The following is an 18,192-nucleotide window of genomic DNA, read 5'->3' as shown; positions in this document are numbered from 1 at the left end:
CCGGGCTTCCATCCGGGTTCTCCCGGTTGCTTCCCGCCCGCAGGCAGGGCGAGGGTTCTCTTCGCACGCAGGCGCACTAGTAAACCGGCATAGGAGCCGGCTAGGTTGAGTACCGAGCATGCGTGCTGATCTTTTCCAGGTTTTTTTTTTTTGTTTTTTTTAGGTTGTGTACGTGGAGTTGGACGTTTTTCAGTTTGTATCTGCCAGAAGGGACGAATCATAAAATCTCAGGAATGGAAGGAATGGAATCTCAGGAAATGTTAAGTTCACATAGTTCTTTTAGTATTCAGCTTAAGTGGGAGTAAAATTTTGCATTGTTTCAGGCTTTAAACTTGGAGATTATAAAACTCCAATAATTACCGTGATCTTTGAGGAACAGAGAGAGAGGAGTAAGTGGAAGTTCATTGTACTCCCAAATTACATTCAAGCAAATGGGACAGGCTCTAATTCTGTTTACATACTCAGAATGAATGACGAGCTTCTAGATCTTGCGTTACTTTTGCCCTTGCAGGTCGCCCCTCTTCACATAAATTAGAGCATATGTATGAATTTCCTAAGAATCACCATTCATTTCAGGAAAAAGATTTTGAACTTCATCTTAAAAATTATTTTTACCAACAGGATTTTAAAGAAATAAACCATACTACAGAGATTTTAGAGAAAAATCCCAAATAGGATGTAGAAAACAGACTGTTGAAAGAAACAAACCCAAATCCCTTTCCTATTTCTGGAGTAGTTTTTCCCTCAAAATTCTTACAGACTCAATGAAATGAGTTTATTCATTTTTGTATGGCCAAGTCTTGCTAGAAGCATCCCTCAAGGCTGCTGCTTGGTGGTGGCGTGTGTTATGTGTCTATGTCAAAGAATCTGGGTCAGACCCGTCATTTTTAGATGTTAAAAGGTGAATGTAGTAAAGATTTAGGGCCTGCTTAAGGTTTCTGCCTATAGAAGAAATTGCAGAAAAAAAACTAGCCACCCTGGTCCAGAAACCAGGTCCTTAATTAGAAGAAAGGGTTAGGCTTTATAGTCACAGAGATCTGGTTTCATGTCCTGGCCACACCACTTTCAGCTGTTAACAGTTTGAGCAAGCTATGTGGACTCATTAAGCCTTTTTTGCATATTATAAAATAGGGATATCATCTATTATTCACCCCTCTGAAGATCTTTTGAATTGTGAGATAACATTTGAAATTTATGGTGCATCGTTCAAGCACATTAAAGGCAGCAATCATTATTAAAGAGACAATAAAATCAAAGACCGTATCTGAGATATTCTAGATGTTACCTTTATTCCAAAATGAACATAAATAAGACATAATTTTTGGATACTATAGAATTTTCTAAAATTAGAGTAAATCAGTCCTCACAGAAGAGGGAACTGAGGCCCAGAGAGGTTAGGTGACACATTTTTTGAGTTAAAAGGATCCTGAAATTATCAAATTCAAACTCATAGAAGCTTACCCAGGCTCCCTGCCAGTCCTATGACTCACTCTTCCACCAAATATTTGAAATGAGGCTACACACCATTCAAAGTATTCTCAGATATATATCTTTACTAACATTACATTGCTGTTTTACTTTCAAACTAGTCTGAATACAGATACCATATAAATTGATAGTACTTGAAAAGGTGATGCAGTTACTCTGCTGCCAGCATTATTTCTGAGATGCCAACAATGCGGTAGTTTTCGGTAGCTTAGAAAAGTCAGTGAGTTGTTAAAAGTCAATGTGCTCATGCCAGGGGTTTTTAACAGAGTGTTTTTTATTGATCCTGCTCTTACTGTCAATATTATCTGCTCTTAGCAGAGGCTTGAAGATCATGGCAATCTCAGTAACTAATATCCTTACAAGCTATCTTTATAGTTCTTTGAAGAAACCTTACACTTCAGGTTTTGCTTTTTACAAATTTATACATAAAGCAACACCTGCTGGCTATAGAGATTAGGACAACAGTTTTTCTATAGTCTTTTATATCTAATTTAATATTCATGATGGTTACATAAAGATAATCACAATTAAAACAACAAATAGTATTACAAACTATATCCTCTATAACAAAGAATTTCTATCTCTAAAGACTGATGTCTAGAATGGTAAAAGACATAGTGCTGATAGGTCAACACTGACTCAAGGATGAAGAAATAGCTGTTTTTCCATTCAAAAGCTAACATATTTAGTTCTGCATGTAAGGTACAAGGAAATGTATGAAAAATCAAACTTACAAATATTTAAAAAAAATAATGCTATTCAGGTTGACATGGGAGAAAAAGTGATTCACACGCTATACAGATTTCCTTTCAGGGATGAAAAGCCCAAGGTAGAATAATTTTTTTAGCTTCAGACCTTACAGGAAAACCTTAGAAGGCAAAGACAAATAACTATAAAATAACTGAAATTATAGTTACTTGTAATTTAAAAAAATGTAGCCCCATTTTGAGAAAAAGTAACGTATCTATCTTAAAAATGTGTTTGGTGGTAAGTCTAGTTAAAGGGCCACAAAAATGGAGGAAGTAAAGCTTGAGACCTAAGAATTGTTGAGTAGAAGACACTTTGATAGGTAGAGACCCAAGGTCTCTTTGCACATTACTAATATAAAATCAAATCTTAATTTCCACATAATGTGCTTCCTCTCTATTTTGTTTCTTCAGTGGAAAGCAGTAAATTTACCATGAGACTTCTGGAAGTTTTATTAAATTCAGGCAGTGAGAAGAGCAGATAAGGATTTTTCCATCTATGAGCATCATTAAGAAACTAAGAAGTACGTATCAGTTGTGTCTCTCTTGGATGGACTTCTGTGACTAGTTACTACTGTCCAAGGAAAGAGGCCATGGGGTCATCTGGCCTCTGACGTTTCATTCTATAGGCTTCCATTTCTTCTTCAGTGGGTTCCCGGGTTTCATATATGCTATTATAAGGCCGCTTCCTCTCATCGATCTGCATGATCTCTTTGACATGAAGAAGGCGGGCCTCCTCTGCATTCAGTGCCTATAGTGAGAGGGAAAGAATGAGTGTCATGGCCCTATAGCAGATCTCTTTGCTTTAAAATGGCAGAATGCCAAAAGACATCACTGAATATGAACTGCTACATCAAAAACCTGGATTGCCTGAAAAAGCTTGGGAGTCAGCCCTTCCACTGTCAAGCTAGAGCCAACAACTACTAGGGTGGTACAGTATTTTCATTTTCACTGAGTACATTTTCAATCAATGTTAAAGGAAATTTATTTAATAAGAAAAACTGAATGAGGTTCATTTTACTGATACAAGACCAGACTGATGCTACTAGTGGAGAAATGCAATTCTGACTTTTTCCCAAAGTCTTGCTGAAAGTTAAATTATGGAGCTATGGAGTCATTTTTTTTTCTGGGCAACACATCAGTAACTCCAGAGTAACAGCTTTATAAAGCACATTTCTATGTGTATTCATGATGTTTATAAAATGCTCCCCAAAGAACTCAATATCCACACTCACAAAATCTAAATCACCATGCTCATTCAATACCTGCTACAATGTGACCCAGGTAAATCACCCATACTCTAGGCTAGTTTCCTCACTTAAAATAAGAGAAATAAGATGAGATCATCCCCTAAAGTCCCTTCAAAATATAGAAGACTGTTATTTGTCACTTTTACTATTTACACTTCATAAAATACCTTCTTCAATTTTTCAATTTTCTTTTCTTCACCCTCACTATCTGAACTGCTCTTTCGATGCTTCTTCTTCTTTTTCTTCTTTTTCTCTTCTTTTAACTTTACCTGATGCATCTGAGAGGGAGGATTGAAATATAGGGTTATCAATGTGGAAGTATTGAAGACTTCCCTCCAGGACTTAAAAATTCAGGACAAATGATTGTAGATTTACCTCCATGAGGGTTTGAGGTTTCTTCAAGGACTCTTCTCCAGATACATCATTTGCAATACATCCTTCTGCATTCTGTGTAGCAAGCAATACATGAGAAAATACATGTAATTTGACTTGAGTGTCATACTTACCAATCATCAAAGTTAAAATTTGAAACATGAAAAGGTATGTTTCATATAGAGCTTGACTTAAGAGTTTTAGTCTGTTTTTCACATTTAAGAACCAGATGACAACGGCTTACAGCAATCTCCTTCCCAGTTTCTCCAGTACAATAGGAATACTTGACAAAAGAGTGACAGCATTTGTATCCCCATCGGCCTTCTTTCCAGAAAGATCCCCAGATATGCTGCAGAGAGAAGAGAGAGAGGTTTCTTAAAAAGGAACTGAAACAAGGTACTTTCATATACTATTGGTAGGAGTATAAAATAATATAGCCCCATTAGGGGAAAAGAATGGTAACAAAATAAAGTTACAGTGACTAAGAGATTTCAAATAGAGTCGAGGGACTATCCTGGAGGTTTCTCTTATGCAAGCTCCAGCTACATATCCCAAATGGCCACAGTATGCCATCCCCTAACCAACAGTAGTCCCGAAATACCTAGCTCTCTGAGATTCTATAAAAGTTTCACTCATTAAGTTTATCTCTTGGAAACTTAAATCCACCAGAGTGTTCCTATGCGAGACAAGGCCTAAAACCCAGCGGTGATAGCCTTTTTAAGAACAACAATCAGATTCAGCCTCCTTCCCCATAATGTTGACACCCTTTTTCTATATGAACAAGTTAGGGTGGTCTCTGTCTAGACACCCCTGAAGATCAAGAAAGTGATTAAATGAGAAGGGGTAGCAAGAAACAAGATAGGATTTAATGAAGGATTACGAATTTTGAATCTTTATATGAATTATTTTTTTAGATGCTAGGGTATTAGAATAGATAGAAGGAAATAACTGAAAAGGTGGAACATAATATTCTTTGAAATTTGCTCTATAGCTACTCCTTAAATTGTACTTGCAAGTTATCACCTTTCTGTATATATCTCATATTTTACAATAAGGAAAGAATTGAAACTGTGAAACTGTAACCCACAACATTCTTTGAAGTTACCTATATAACTACTTGTTAAATTGTACTTTGAAAGTTATCACCTTTCTGTATATATGTTATGTATTACACTAAAGAAATAACTGAAATTGTGGAACTGTAACCCATAACATTCTTTGAAATTTGCTAACTACTTGTTAAATCATACTTTTAAAATTATTACTGTTATGTATATGTGTTAAATTTCACAATAAAAAATGTATAAAAAATATAGCCCCTTTAAAAGGTAATTTGGGGGGCAAATGATGAGAATTCTAAGGTTGACTAACAGAGAGAGGGTAGCTGGCCCTCAGGTGTGAGAAGCAGGCATGATGATTACAATGCTCTTACATTCTATTTCCAAAAATCTATTTATAAAAACTTTAAGATATCTGACTTCTCTCAAAAAATTCAGAAGGGCTAGGAAATCCTGGCCCTGAATTCTCACATGGCATTAACTGGCTGTTGCTTAATAGTGGATACCGTTATTAGACAGAGCTTGCATTCTCCAGTTTGTACAATTTGCCAGGCCTCCTCACTCATGTATGATTTCTGACTTGGTTCCTATGGGTAGTTGAGTTTTTGACCCCTGACTTAAAGACAATTTAGTTTGAAGACTTCAAGAGTAGAGCAAGTGAGAGTACATGCTTTCTGATGTGATGCAATATAAGTATACTGCTCGCCTATGAGGTATTCTTGTCAAAAAATGTTTAACTTATATCTAATCCAGCTTTTAGACCAAAATTCCCATTTACAGGAATTACAAAGGATAAACGAATAAGTAATATGATACCACAAGGAAACAGTCAAATACAGAGCAAGACACGTCAAAATAATTGGCCTGATCTCTTCAATCATCAATGTCTTGAAAAAGGGGAGAAATGTTCTAGAAAAAAAGAGGCTAGAGAGAAATAATAACCAATCCAAATAAACTTTGATTGGATCATGGCTTGAAAAAAACCAGCTATTAAAGATGTTTTGGGTTTATTTTGGAAAATGTGATTATGGACTACTAGATGATATTAAAGTGTGATAATGACATTATAGTCATGTAGGAGAATATCCTTATTTTTAGAAATATATGACATAGTGTTTTCTCCCAAATGTTTTCCACCAAAAATGAAACCCCATAAAACATATAAACAGAAAAAAAATGTGTACGTACATCTATCTATAGCTACATCTATGTCTTTAGTGCTATCTCAGGGTGCGTACACACATATACCCATACATCTAGACAAAGCATATATGGCAGTGTTAACATTTTTTTTAATCTAGGCAATAGGTAAATAAGTGAACATTGCAGTATTCTTTCACATTTTTCCTGTTTTTGTAAAAATTTCAAAATACAAAGTTAAAATATTTAAAAATGCATAGCAATGATTAGCTAACAAAGTTATAATAAAAAATGCAATCCAGAGAAAAGTGCTAATATGGACATAAAATGGTTTTGGTTTAATACTTACCGTGTGATTGTTGATCTTCACGTCCTCTTCATATTTAGAGCAGGCAACAGCTCGCTCCTGTCCTTTGATCACTGTTCCATGTCTTGAGTACTCCACATAGTCTTCTGTCTGAGCTAAAAGTAATTCAGCTGGAGGGGCATCCAGGTGTTCTTGGCCACCATACTAAAGGGACATTGGACATTATTAGGTAAGTTCTAACAAAGATTTACATTCAAGTCTCCACCAAGGGGTTTACTTCCAATCAGAAAGATTAAAGGAATATTCTTTCTTGGGCTGTATCATACATAACACAGTGAAGGAAAAAATACTAATATGCCACCAACTTTTCATAGGTAAATTTAAAAAGTCTGAGGTGTTATTCATCTTATCAAGTGTGGCAGGCTGCAACATGGCCAGAAACTCCTCTTATCCCTGTCCTGTATGCATCCCTTTTGACACATGACTTTGCTGCTCCTCCCATCAATAGATGGAGTCTATTTCTCTACCCTTTGATCTAGGCTTGGCAATGTCACTTACTGTGGTCGATGGAAAATTGTCAGATGTGATGCAAGCAAAGGCCTGAAAAACACTTGTTCATTGGGGCATGCTCTCTGCTGCTACCCTGTGGAACCTCAAGACTCTCATGTAAAAGGAGCAGCAGGAGTGGGCTAGCCTACTGGAGGAGAGACACCATGTGGAATAGAGATGAGCTGTCCCAAACGAGGCCTCCTTAGGGCAATTAGCCTAACTTCTACATAACAGAGTGAGTCTATCCTAGACCACTGCTCAGCCTCAGCCAAGAGGCCCAGATCAGGAGACCCAGATGACATACAGCTACTAAGGTTTGGAGTGGTTTGTTTTGCTGCAAAGCTGATTAAAAAAAAAGTGTATAGCAACTGATTAAGTCGACGGAAGGAAAGGAACATTGTTCATGGATTAACTGCAACTCTCTGTTTTGCATTCCGAATGTAAAACAAATGCTTGTTATTTAGTAATTTCTCTTAAAGTAACATTATTCTGTAGCATTTTGGTCAAAATTACCTTTTCCAGGATGCCTTCCTTCTGCTGTTCTTTGAAATCTTCTTTCTTCACTTTGAATGACTTATATAGCAATTCTAGTTTTGTAGGATCTGCCTGTAGATGCACTTCAGAGCCCTTGTCATAGGCTTCCCAAGCAAACACTAGAGTAATTAAAAACATCTCAATGAGTTGCCACCTACATATATTGCAAGCTTTTTGAAAACAAGCTTTAAAAAATGCTCCCAAATTTCTCATGAGCAGATATAAAATGCCTTAAGAGCAAATACTCACACTGAGTCTGAGCCATTGAAATGGTGTCTCCTGTGTATCGAACAAAGTTATCTCCTGCATAACTTACTCTGCAAATACAAATTGAAAAAAAATTGTTTTACAGTGATTGATTTCTTTGAGGAAAGTTAATTCTTTTTTGACCCAACCACAGAAGGTGTTCATTAAAATTGAGATTCAGTTTTATGCTTAAAATTTCTTTCCCTCATTTTGAAATTTGTACATTTATACTTACTCATCTGGATTCTTTCCAGCATTGGCATAGGGATTCTCTCTCATCGCTCTAGTTTTTGGGTCATAATAAGCAGAATTTGGATCTAAATTCCTCAAATACTAGAAGAAAAAAAATTTAAGATTACATTAGTGTTTACTTACAGCAAAAAAGATTTCAGTGGACTGGGAGGAGGAGTTGATCATGATAAATTAAAGGAGTGTGTATTTATCTTGGGTACAGGTGAAGAAAAAAACAGAATAACTAATCTTTGAATGATTCAAACTATACTACCTATATATTATATGAGTAGACAAAATTTAGTTTGGGACGACAAATATTTTTCAAATGCATATGTTAACTTGGCAAGGCTTACTTTTGCAATATCTTCTCGAATTCTGAGATTCCGGACAGTAATCCGTCTCTTAGAGTCAAAATTCTGTCCAGGCATGTCAATATCATCTGCATATTTATCTTCATCCTCATCTTCACTATTGTGGTCTTTTTCCTGAAAGAGGAAAAGAGGGAGAAAAACAAAAGCTTTAAGAAAAAGAGCTCAGCATCCTGTTCCTGTTTTCCTTTAATAAGCCCTTATTCACTTAGTTCTTTAAAAGCTGGGTTAAGCATTTATTAAAATTACCTGTCAGAAATTGGAAATTTTAATGTATAGGTATACACAGCAAATATTTATTACCGTCTGAGAATTTGGTTCCTCTTCTCCCCACTGGTGTTTTGGAGAATTCTGCATCATAAAAGACAGAAAGGAATTTTTAATTTTATATCTACTGATTGTAACACTTTAAAAACACAGCTAAGATAATATAATTTAATTCTATTGAACAAATTCTATTTTCTCACTTGTAATGAGAACAACATAAGTTTTGAATACAAGTATACCATTGTGAATGGTTAATTTTATTAGATGTTTACAAAGCCAGAAAATTCCTACAGAATTTTCATTGACTTAGGATTATAATCACACAAAGGTGATAGGAAGATTAAGATGCCTAAAGTACCCAATGGATATTTATTTCAAAATGTGTTAGTCTTCAGACACACCATGTTCATTAAAGTTCACTAATAGTTTTATCAAGTCCAAAATAAAGAAAAAAGTTACTTGGATCATTTAATAAATATCTTCGGAGCCTAAAAAACCTTTGTAAAATATGGGCAGTGAAGAAACATACTCAGGTGGTGCTATACCATGATTTAAGGAGAATCAGAAATCCTTAACACAAAAACACTCTTCTCTTCAGTAGCGTTTGTTCAGGACAGTCCCTTAGTCTACAAAATGCCTAATGCAAAGTGCTTACCATGTTATCATGTCCCTTTAAAAAGGCTTCAGAGATTAAAAAGAATGCCTTATTGTATGAGTGGGGGTATGTAGAAATAGGTGCATAAATATGCTGGTAGAAGCACAAAGTGGTATAGCCTTTCTGGCCAAGTGTTATGTCATCAAAATTTAAAATCTACATATTCATTACCTTAGCAACTAGACTTCTATGAATTTATCCTAAAGAAAAACTAGGTCAACTATATAAAGAAGATACAGGTACAAGAGTGTGATTTACAATATTACAATAGTGAAACATTGGGGAAAAATCAAATTCACAAAAGAAGATAAGTTATATAAATTATACATAATTTATATATATAATAATCTCAACGGAACACCAAGCAACCATTAAAAATGATTCTATCTGCAGGGGTATTGGCCTGCCCCACTGCGATGGTTGCTAACATGCCCACAGACATAGGGGACTGGTGGTTTGATGATGGGTTGAGCCCTCTACCACAGGATTTGCTCTTGGGAAGACTGTTGCTGCAAAGAAGAGGCTAGGCCTCCCTATAATTGTGCCTAAGAGCCTCCTCACGAATGGCTCTTTGTTGCTCAGGTGTGGCCCTCTCTCTCTAGCTAAGCCTACTTGGCAGGTGAAATCACTGCCCTCCCTCCTACGTGGGATCAGACACCCAGGGGAGTGAATCTCCCTGGCAACGTGGAATATGACTCCCGGGGAGGAATGTAGACCCGGCATCGTGGGACAGAGAACATCTTCTTGACCAAAAGGGGGATGTGAATGGAAATGAAATAAACTTCAGCAGCAGAGAGATTCCAAAAGGAGCCGAGAGATCACTCTGGTGGGCACTCTTACGCACAATGCAGACAACCCTTTTTAGGTTCTAATGAATTGGGGTAGCTGGTGGTGGATACCTGAAACGATCAAACTGCAACCCAGAACCCATGAATCTTGAAGACAATTGTATAAAAATGTAGCTTATGAGGGGTGACAATGGGATTGGGAAAGCCATAATGACCACACTCCCCTTTGTCTAGTTTATGGATGGATGAGTAGAATAGGGGAAACAAACAAACAAACAAACAGACAAACGCACCCAGTGTTATTTTTCACTTTAATTGCTCTTTTTCACTTTAATTATTATTCTTGTTATTTTTGTGTGTGTGGTAATGAAGGTGTCAGGGATTGATTTTGGTGAAGAATGTACAACTATGTAATGGTACTGTGAACAATCGAATGTATGATTTGTTTTGTATGACTGCGTGGTATGTGAATATATCTCAATAAAATGAATATAAAAAATGATTCTATCTAAGGTGCTAGAGAATATGTATACTATGCTACCTTTTTCGGTAAAATAACATGGGAGTGGGAATAGTTTGTGTTATGAATTTGTTAAAAAGAAACTTTTAAAACTCTAATAAGCATAATGTATTTAGTCTGAATATTAAGTTGATATAAATAGTGCCTTACCTTCAGATAACAATTATATGGCAACCTGTAGTGCTATTGAGCACTCAAGTTAAAAAAGAAAAATGGCTAAAATATACCTATTTTTTAATATGAAAAAATTTTTTGCCCAATTATAGAATTAATGCATGTCCATTATTGAAAAGGTAGAAAATATTTTTAAAAAAGAGAATAAGGAAAAAGTCACCAATTCTACATTAAATGAGAATTTGTACTCTGCATGTTCTGTAATAATATAATTAATATTTTACCATGTATCATAATATGAGTGTTTTCCAGTGTTGACGAAGTATTGATAACTGTCATGTTAAGAAATATTCAAGATTCAAATATTGTGCTGATGCAAAATAACTTACTTAACTAATTCCCTATTCCTAGACATTAAAGTCATTTTAAATTTCTTGCTATTGTAAAAAATGCTTCAATGAACATCTTTATGTATAACAACTTTTCTGAATAGTTGAATATTCTTTAGGATGGATGGATCTAGTAAAAAAATTCCAGAAAAAGCATATAAATATTTTATGTTCAAAAACCTCTCCAAAATGACTGCCATCAAGTCATATTCCCAAGAACAGAATAAAACATATCAGTTTTATTCTTCCCCCTCAACAGCACTTCTTGCTTTCATTTCTTTGATTACTAAGAGTTTGACATTTTTAACTGATCACTTTTATTACTTACAGCCTGTTCTACTAATTTTCCTGAGGCTAATTCTTCTTGGAGTTTTTGTGCTTTCAGTGTTCGTTTTGCCTAAAAAACAGAAACATTTAAAATTTACTTAACAACATACAAATGGCCATTTAATTTTCATATATTTAAAATGAATAATTTTGTTATTTTCAGAAAATGACACTGGACAAGATAATCTCTTTAAGCTTCCTTCTAGCTCTAAGATCTATGACTTTTCGAGACAAACTCAAAAGTTGGACATGGCAAATAATGCAGATTGGGCCAAATAGAATCAGTGGTAAATTGCCGAGCAAGCCCACTCTAAAAGCAACAGCTGCCAGCTGACTACAGATGAGCCTCCTGCCAGGCTGGTTGAGTGATCAGGTATTTCAGAGTTCGAGAAAAGACAAAATCCAGATTTTTATATGACATCTCATAATTGTAAATATTAATTCTAATTTAAAAATAACATGGCAAAAAAACATAACATGGCACAACTGTGATTTTTAAGTAACGGGGGTGAACAGTGAAATCCTAACAGAAAAGAGGTTGCATTAAAATAAATTTTAATTCTCTAAAACCAGTTTTCCTATTTCCCTTTCACTACCTCCAAATACTATGTGAGACAAATAAAATAGGTTCATGGGTAAGTACGAGAGCCAAGAGTTTACAACCTCAGAAAGCCAAAAGTTTTGGACACTAAGCCACTCTCATGCTTCCAGTATCTTTTACTACTAACTGAGAGAGTAAGAATAATAAAAAGAATTAAAAAAAAAGAGAAGTTGTTGCCAAATAGGGGTAGTACACTGCTTACTTTCCCTATTCAATTATGTTTGCTGGTATTGTTACTATAAAAATACCACCAAAGACTCAAAAAACAGAGCTGCTAAATTAGGAATACAGCAAGAATGTATTTTCTTTAAGGATAGAAGAAAAGCAGGGATTTTGCTTACCAGATCAACTTTAGCATATTCTTCTACAATTTTCATGTGTTCTTCTGGATTGTAGCCATTCCACCTATCCCTCTTTCCATCATAGTCAAACATGAGCTGAGGTTGGACATGTTCATCTGGAGCTATGTTAGTACCTGTAAATTTTGCTCCAACTCGCCTAGGTCTCTGGAAAACAGACCAAGATTGAATCTTTTCGTAAGTACTGGAACCCATAGGAAAATGTCATAAAACTTGTACAGAGCGGGAATTAAAATACCATGAGACTTTATGGTCTACTCAATTATCACTTAATCTTGCAGCAAAAGTTTTTGTTTAACTTGTACCTAGATATGGGTAATTTTAGGAAAACAGAATTAAGCTTTATGACAAGGAAAAAAAGAAAGAAAGACTCTCTAGCAGCAATTTCCAAAATTCTCAAAGGCAAGCTTACCTCAAAGCAGTCCTTCTTTTTGTGTGTCATGGCCCCACAATTTTCACATGCTCCTTTGCGGTACTTGGTAGTTATAGAATTCTATAAATGGATACAGGATTTAAAGAAAAACAAACAAAATGTTTTATTTATCTGAATAAGTCAGAAATACCTTTGGCTCTCATTACCATATTGTCTAGTGAAATGATTTATTCCTTCAGAGGAAACCAATTAGAAGCCCCAACACATTTTAGGAATGAGAAAGTTTAAGAACTTAAGCAATATAGAACTTATAAAAGAAAATCCAAAAGCTAAAGTAGTATGCATTGTGAATTTCAATACCAGATACAGGGTTATATAATGTTTCTACTTTATATAATATTACATTAAAGGTTCTTATATTAAATTCAAAATAAAATCTCCGTATCTACAGGCTGCCTACATACCTCCTTTACACCCCTCTTGTACCATTCTCCAGATGAGCTGAACTGCTTTTGTTTCTCTGGTTGTGGTCTCTGGTGCTTTAATGTAGGTCTTTTTGATGGATCAATATACCATGGCACTGAAGAAATATACTGAGGAATATGAGGGTTGATATCTCTGTAATAATGTAAAAAAAAAAAAATTTAAGAGTAAAATTTGAAAATAAATGATATTACAATTATAAAGGTTGCCCATAAAGAGAAGAATAGAGATATAACTGTAGTGGAAGAAGGAAGAGGGAATACAATTAATATCTCTATAACAAAATAAAAGAACAATTAAGAATAAAGAAAGTAATTTATACTACAAATTAAAATTTTCCAACAAAGAAACTAAGACTAGTGATATAATTGAAGGGGGAGAAGTGGTGGAAAAAGATAGGGATGTATGTTAGAGCTAAATCTTCTATTATAGCAAGAAGTTAACAGATAATGGCTAGAACTGAGTGACTAAAATAATGGTGTAAGTATGTTATTTAGAGATGTGGAGGTATTAACCAGAACAACTCAAAATAGAAAGATTTAAAAGTAGTCACTTCTGTAGAGTGGGACAGGGAATGGGAAGGGCGGAATGGAAGTATTGCTGTTCACTATAAGTCCTTCAGTATGAATTCATCATTAAACTTTATGTATATTAGTCTGATAAAATAAATAATAAAAACAAAAGGATGTAAATGGTAAAGGTAGTTTCCTACCAAAGCAAGGAATGAGAAATTGATAAAGTAAGTGGACATGAATTTGAATTATGAATAAACAGAACATGTGGTAAAAACAGAATACTTACTTTCCTTCTTCATCAACTTCTGCAGGAGCATTACCCAGTTTTCGCTGTTCTTCTAGTTCTTTCTTCTTTCTCCAGTCCTCTCTGGTCATCTTTTTTGGTTCCTCCAAACTCATTTCTTTGGACCCGGAGAGGGGGGCAGCATTAACTGCTTCCACAGCTGCAGCCGACATGGTTACCTGGCCTCCTCTAAGAGAAAGAAGAAGTAAGTCAAGTTTACAGTATAAACTAGGCCTTAATGAATTAATCACTGAAATACTGTACCAAACATGCATCCTAATAACATGTACTGTGGGTTATACATTATGTTTCACAGTTCTTGCTCTTTCATAGTATCTGTAAGAGAAGGGTCTCTTTCTCATCCTCAAAAAGGTCTCTATATACTCTTAAAACTGTTCCTTACCCCTGATTTACAAATGGAGACATATACACATGTACATAAAATTTCACAGAACTCTTTCTCTAATATATATTCTCTCCTTCTACATATTACATCTCAAGCTTTTCTGCTACGCTAACTCTTAATGAGGGTAAACAGGGTCCCATCTCTTTTTCCCTTCAAGGCCAAGTGCCTTAAGAGTTATCAACATTCATTGTTTCTGTTTTTCTCATCTTCCACCTCCCTCCTCAATCCCTCTAATTTAGCTTCCATCCACTACCACTCCAAAGAGTTACCACTAAATTACCAATGACCAATGTGCTAAATCCATCGGACATTTTTCAGTTCTGTTTCCTCCCTTTATGATGTATTATCCCTTGGCCTATGTGACACCACACTCTCTCGATTTTTCTCTTACCTCTCTCTCTGCTCCTCCTGTCTTCTTTGCAGGTTCATCCATTTCTGTCCAGTTTTTAATGTTGGATTCCTCAAGGCTCAATACTAGGGCTTCATTCCTTACCCTAAGCTCCACCAATGGGCAAGCTCACCTGCATCCAAGGCTTCAATAGCTACCAATACACTACTGACTAATTTCTTTACTCCAGACCTCTCCTAGGAGCTTCAGATTCAAATATCCAATTTCTTACTGGACATCTCCACTTAGAGATCTCAGAGACATCTAAACTCAACACATCTTTGTTCTAGCTCACACCCTATATAGATTTGTTCACTAAGAATTATTATTTTCACCTCCTGAAACCATTTAAATTCATCTACTTCTCTCCAATCTTGATGCTACCATCTTAGTGAAAGTATCACCTTTTCCTACTTACTGGTCTTCTCTGATTCCCATCCAATCCATTTTCTACACCACAGACAGGATTATCTTTTCAAAACACAAATTTGATCATGTCATGTCCCACTACCCATGCTTAAAACCCTCCGATACAGCACTGTCCAGGAGAAATATAATGCAAGCCCCATATGTAATTTCAAGTTTTCTAGTAAGTCATGTTAAAAAAGTAATAACATGTAAAACAAATTTTATAATATTTTATTTATGATATATTATTCAATAATTTATGATATATTATTTATGATTAATGATATATATCCAACACTTTATCATTTCAACATGCAACATTAAAAAAACAATTAAGTCTTTAAAATCCGATGTGTATTTTACAGTTATTTGGACTAGCCACATTTCAAGTGCACAGCAGTTACCAGCAGCTAGTAGCTATCATATTGGACAATGCAGCCCCAATGGCTTCTTATAATACTTATTCTAAAACACAACACCTTTAATACTACTAGATGGTCCATCACGGTTTTGCCCCTGCATACCTTCCAACCTCACCATCACAACTAACCTGTTCCTTTTCTAAAAACTACACTAACCTTCTCATAGTTCCTCTAATACACCATGCTCCCTCCACCCATATGGTCTTTACACAGTCTCTTTCTCAGTGGGACCTGCTCAGTGGCTGGAAGTCTATGATGCTTCTCAAAGGTGTTCTTTTGATTCTGAACTACAGAAAAACCTCCATAAATGTTTCTGGAATAAATGAACGAATGATGGCCTAAGTATAATGTGAGGTGGAGGGGGATAATGGAAGATTTAATCATCTTCATTACAACTGCTACCAGTTGAGTTTACCATGCATTATCTCACCTAATCTTTACAAAATTTCAATTAAGTAGGTATGATCAATGCCGTCTTACAGGTGAAGAAACAGGATTTGAGAGGTTAACATATGCTTTCACATGCTAGTAAGACACAGAGAAGTCAAACCTAAGTCCAACTGACTCCAAAGTCTTTAAACCATTATGCCATACTCTCTACAAAGGACACTGATATCTGGATCTGTCATATTAAAAATTAAAACTGAACAAAGAATGGTAGTCATCACGTTATAGTCATTTGATTCTCATGTTGTGGAAGAAAGGATCTAGAAATTGCTTTCTCCAATTAATAATAATAACAGCTCCCATTTACTGTGTGCTTACTGTAACACACTGTTTAGCGCTATACATATATTATCTCATTTAATCCTTGTACTAGACCAGTGTAGTAGGTACTATTACTATCCCTACTTAATGGACGAGAAAACTAAAGCTCAAACAAAATCTTCTGAAGAAGAACCAAAGCCTGTCAATTTAAGTACTCGAAGAGGCCGTTCCCCCGTCTCTCCCCTGGCAGTACTGGGAACTGCACCAATGCTGTCCCCACCACCAGCAGCGACAAAGCAGAGACTCTCCCACAGTTATCCCGGCTATTTCAAAGAGGGCGCAGGACTGGTCGGCTGGGAACAAGAATCACAGAAAAGACCTAAGGCAGCAACTTCCTTTTCAATCTGCGGCCCTCGCTCGCCCCTCAACCTGGCGTTCATCCTTCATCACGAGAATATACCTAAGAATTAAAAGCGTTCGACCCATTTTCCGAGATGCCACAGCCTGGGACCCCAAAGTTCTCAAAATACTTACTTAATTAGTCCCCCAGCAGCAGATGACCCCCAAAACACACGACAGAAACGAAGCCAATTGCACAATGTTTACTTCCGGGCTTCCCGCCCCCTCCCAGCAGCCCCTGCGGCATCTTCCGGGACGACCAACACATGCGCACTAACAAAGCTTTGGTTCTCAGGCTACCTTATGTCGAAATTGTCGCGATATCTTGCTTGCCGCTATTTCGCTGTTTACCCTTTCAAGCATTTCTGTAGCTTCTCTTCGGCTGCTGCTGCCTTGCCAAGACTTGTTCTGTTTATAATTGCGCGATTTTAGGGTTGATAGGGAGGCAAAAAGAAACTTGTTTAATATAGAGAGCATTGAAATGAATGGCGTATTAAGTGAAACAAGCAGTTAAAGTTAGTATTAATTAGTTGTTAGGTGCCGAATTAAGATGCTGAAGAGGTGGTGAAAACTGTCCTTTTTTTTCTTGAGAATACATCATACCAAGTAAGAAAGACACTAAAAAAACTTTAAATACTGTATTACATTTGTAAAAAGTCGGTATTAAAGGAATACCGGGCGCTATGAGAACACAAGGTACATTTCGGAAATCGTGGTTTCCCATCCCGAGGTGATTTTTTCATTTTATGATTAGAAAAAATTACTATAAAACAATTTCCATTTTGGAAAGAAAAATAGTATGGTATAAATATGAAATAAAATGCTAGAAAATAAACAGTTGTTTTGGTAGTAGAATTTCTGGTAATTTTATTTTTATTTGTGCTTTATATTCGAGGCATTTTTCTTCTAAATTAAACATGTATTCCTTTTAATATGTAAGAGTGAAAATGAAAAAGCTAAATCCCTTCCTTAGTTAAAAAACTGCAAAATAATAGAATCTATTTTTTTCTTATTAAAAATTTGCAGTGCCTGGAATGTAGGAAAGTAAATAATTTTTATTTCACAGAGTAGTAGATGAGAAATAGGAAGTGTTAAGAGACCATTGAATGTGATTAGTCTTTGAATCACCCAGACTTTGTTTTGTTGCCTTAAAAAAAGTCCTGGAATTTTCTTGGGGGCATTGAAGTCTAATTAGCCCAAACTACCAGGCACAAGCCACCCCCCAGAGGAATCATATCGTTCCCAGGAGTTGTGGAATGTGCTGGAGAAGAGAAGTCCTTTGGAAGGGTGGGGTTCCCTAGAAGGTTCTAGGGAAGTGGTTATCAGTTCTGGATTGATTGTTTTAAAGTGGGATTTAGAGAAACAGATCAACTAGTGTTTTAATTTACCAGACTGCTATAAAAGTACTACACAGCCCTCACTTTGTCGTCACAGGGCAGATGATCAGGGTGCGACCGCCTTTTCCCTCCCCCTTCTACCTTCCTCCCCATCCCCT

The 18,192-nt window shown here is 35.9% G+C and overlaps 1 protein-coding gene across 2 annotated transcripts; it reads right to left on the bottom strand.

The window, feature by feature from the left end:
- Positions 1-1,265: 1,265 nt before the first annotated feature.
- On the bottom strand, positions 1,266-16,921 carry SLU7 (SLU7 homolog, splicing factor). 2 transcript variants are annotated; one of them, XM_037799329.1, is made up of 16 exons: positions 16,833-16,921; positions 13,970-14,155; positions 13,150-13,303; positions 12,725-12,805; positions 12,295-12,459; positions 11,354-11,422; positions 8,596-8,643; positions 8,278-8,409; positions 7,926-8,023; positions 7,694-7,761; positions 7,424-7,563; positions 6,404-6,565; positions 4,101-4,205; positions 3,860-3,931; positions 3,652-3,762; positions 1,266-2,985 (listed from the first exon to the last, which is right to left on the bottom strand). In XM_037799329.1, the coding sequence occupies exons 2-16, from the start codon at positions 14,137-14,139 to the stop codon at positions 2,806-2,808; spliced, it is 1,755 nt and encodes a 584-aa protein (XP_037655257.1). In that variant the 5' UTR covers positions 14,140-14,155; positions 16,833-16,921; the 3' UTR covers positions 1,266-2,805. The 2 variants fall into 2 exon arrangements, with proteins under 2 accessions (XP_037655257.1, XP_037655256.1); XM_037799328.1 differs by lacking the exon at positions 16,833-16,921 and adding an exon at positions 14,764-15,435.
- Positions 16,922-18,192: the final 1,271 nt, after the last annotated feature.

The sequence above is a fragment of the Choloepus didactylus genome, chromosome 11 (genome assembly GCF_015220235.1).
Source record: "Choloepus didactylus isolate mChoDid1 chromosome 11, mChoDid1.pri, whole genome shotgun sequence".
Taxonomy (NCBI): Eukaryota; Metazoa; Chordata; class Mammalia; order Pilosa; family Megalonychidae; genus Choloepus; species Choloepus didactylus.
Note: the sequence above shows the minus strand (reverse complement) of the source record. Positions and strands in the feature narration are given on the sequence as shown.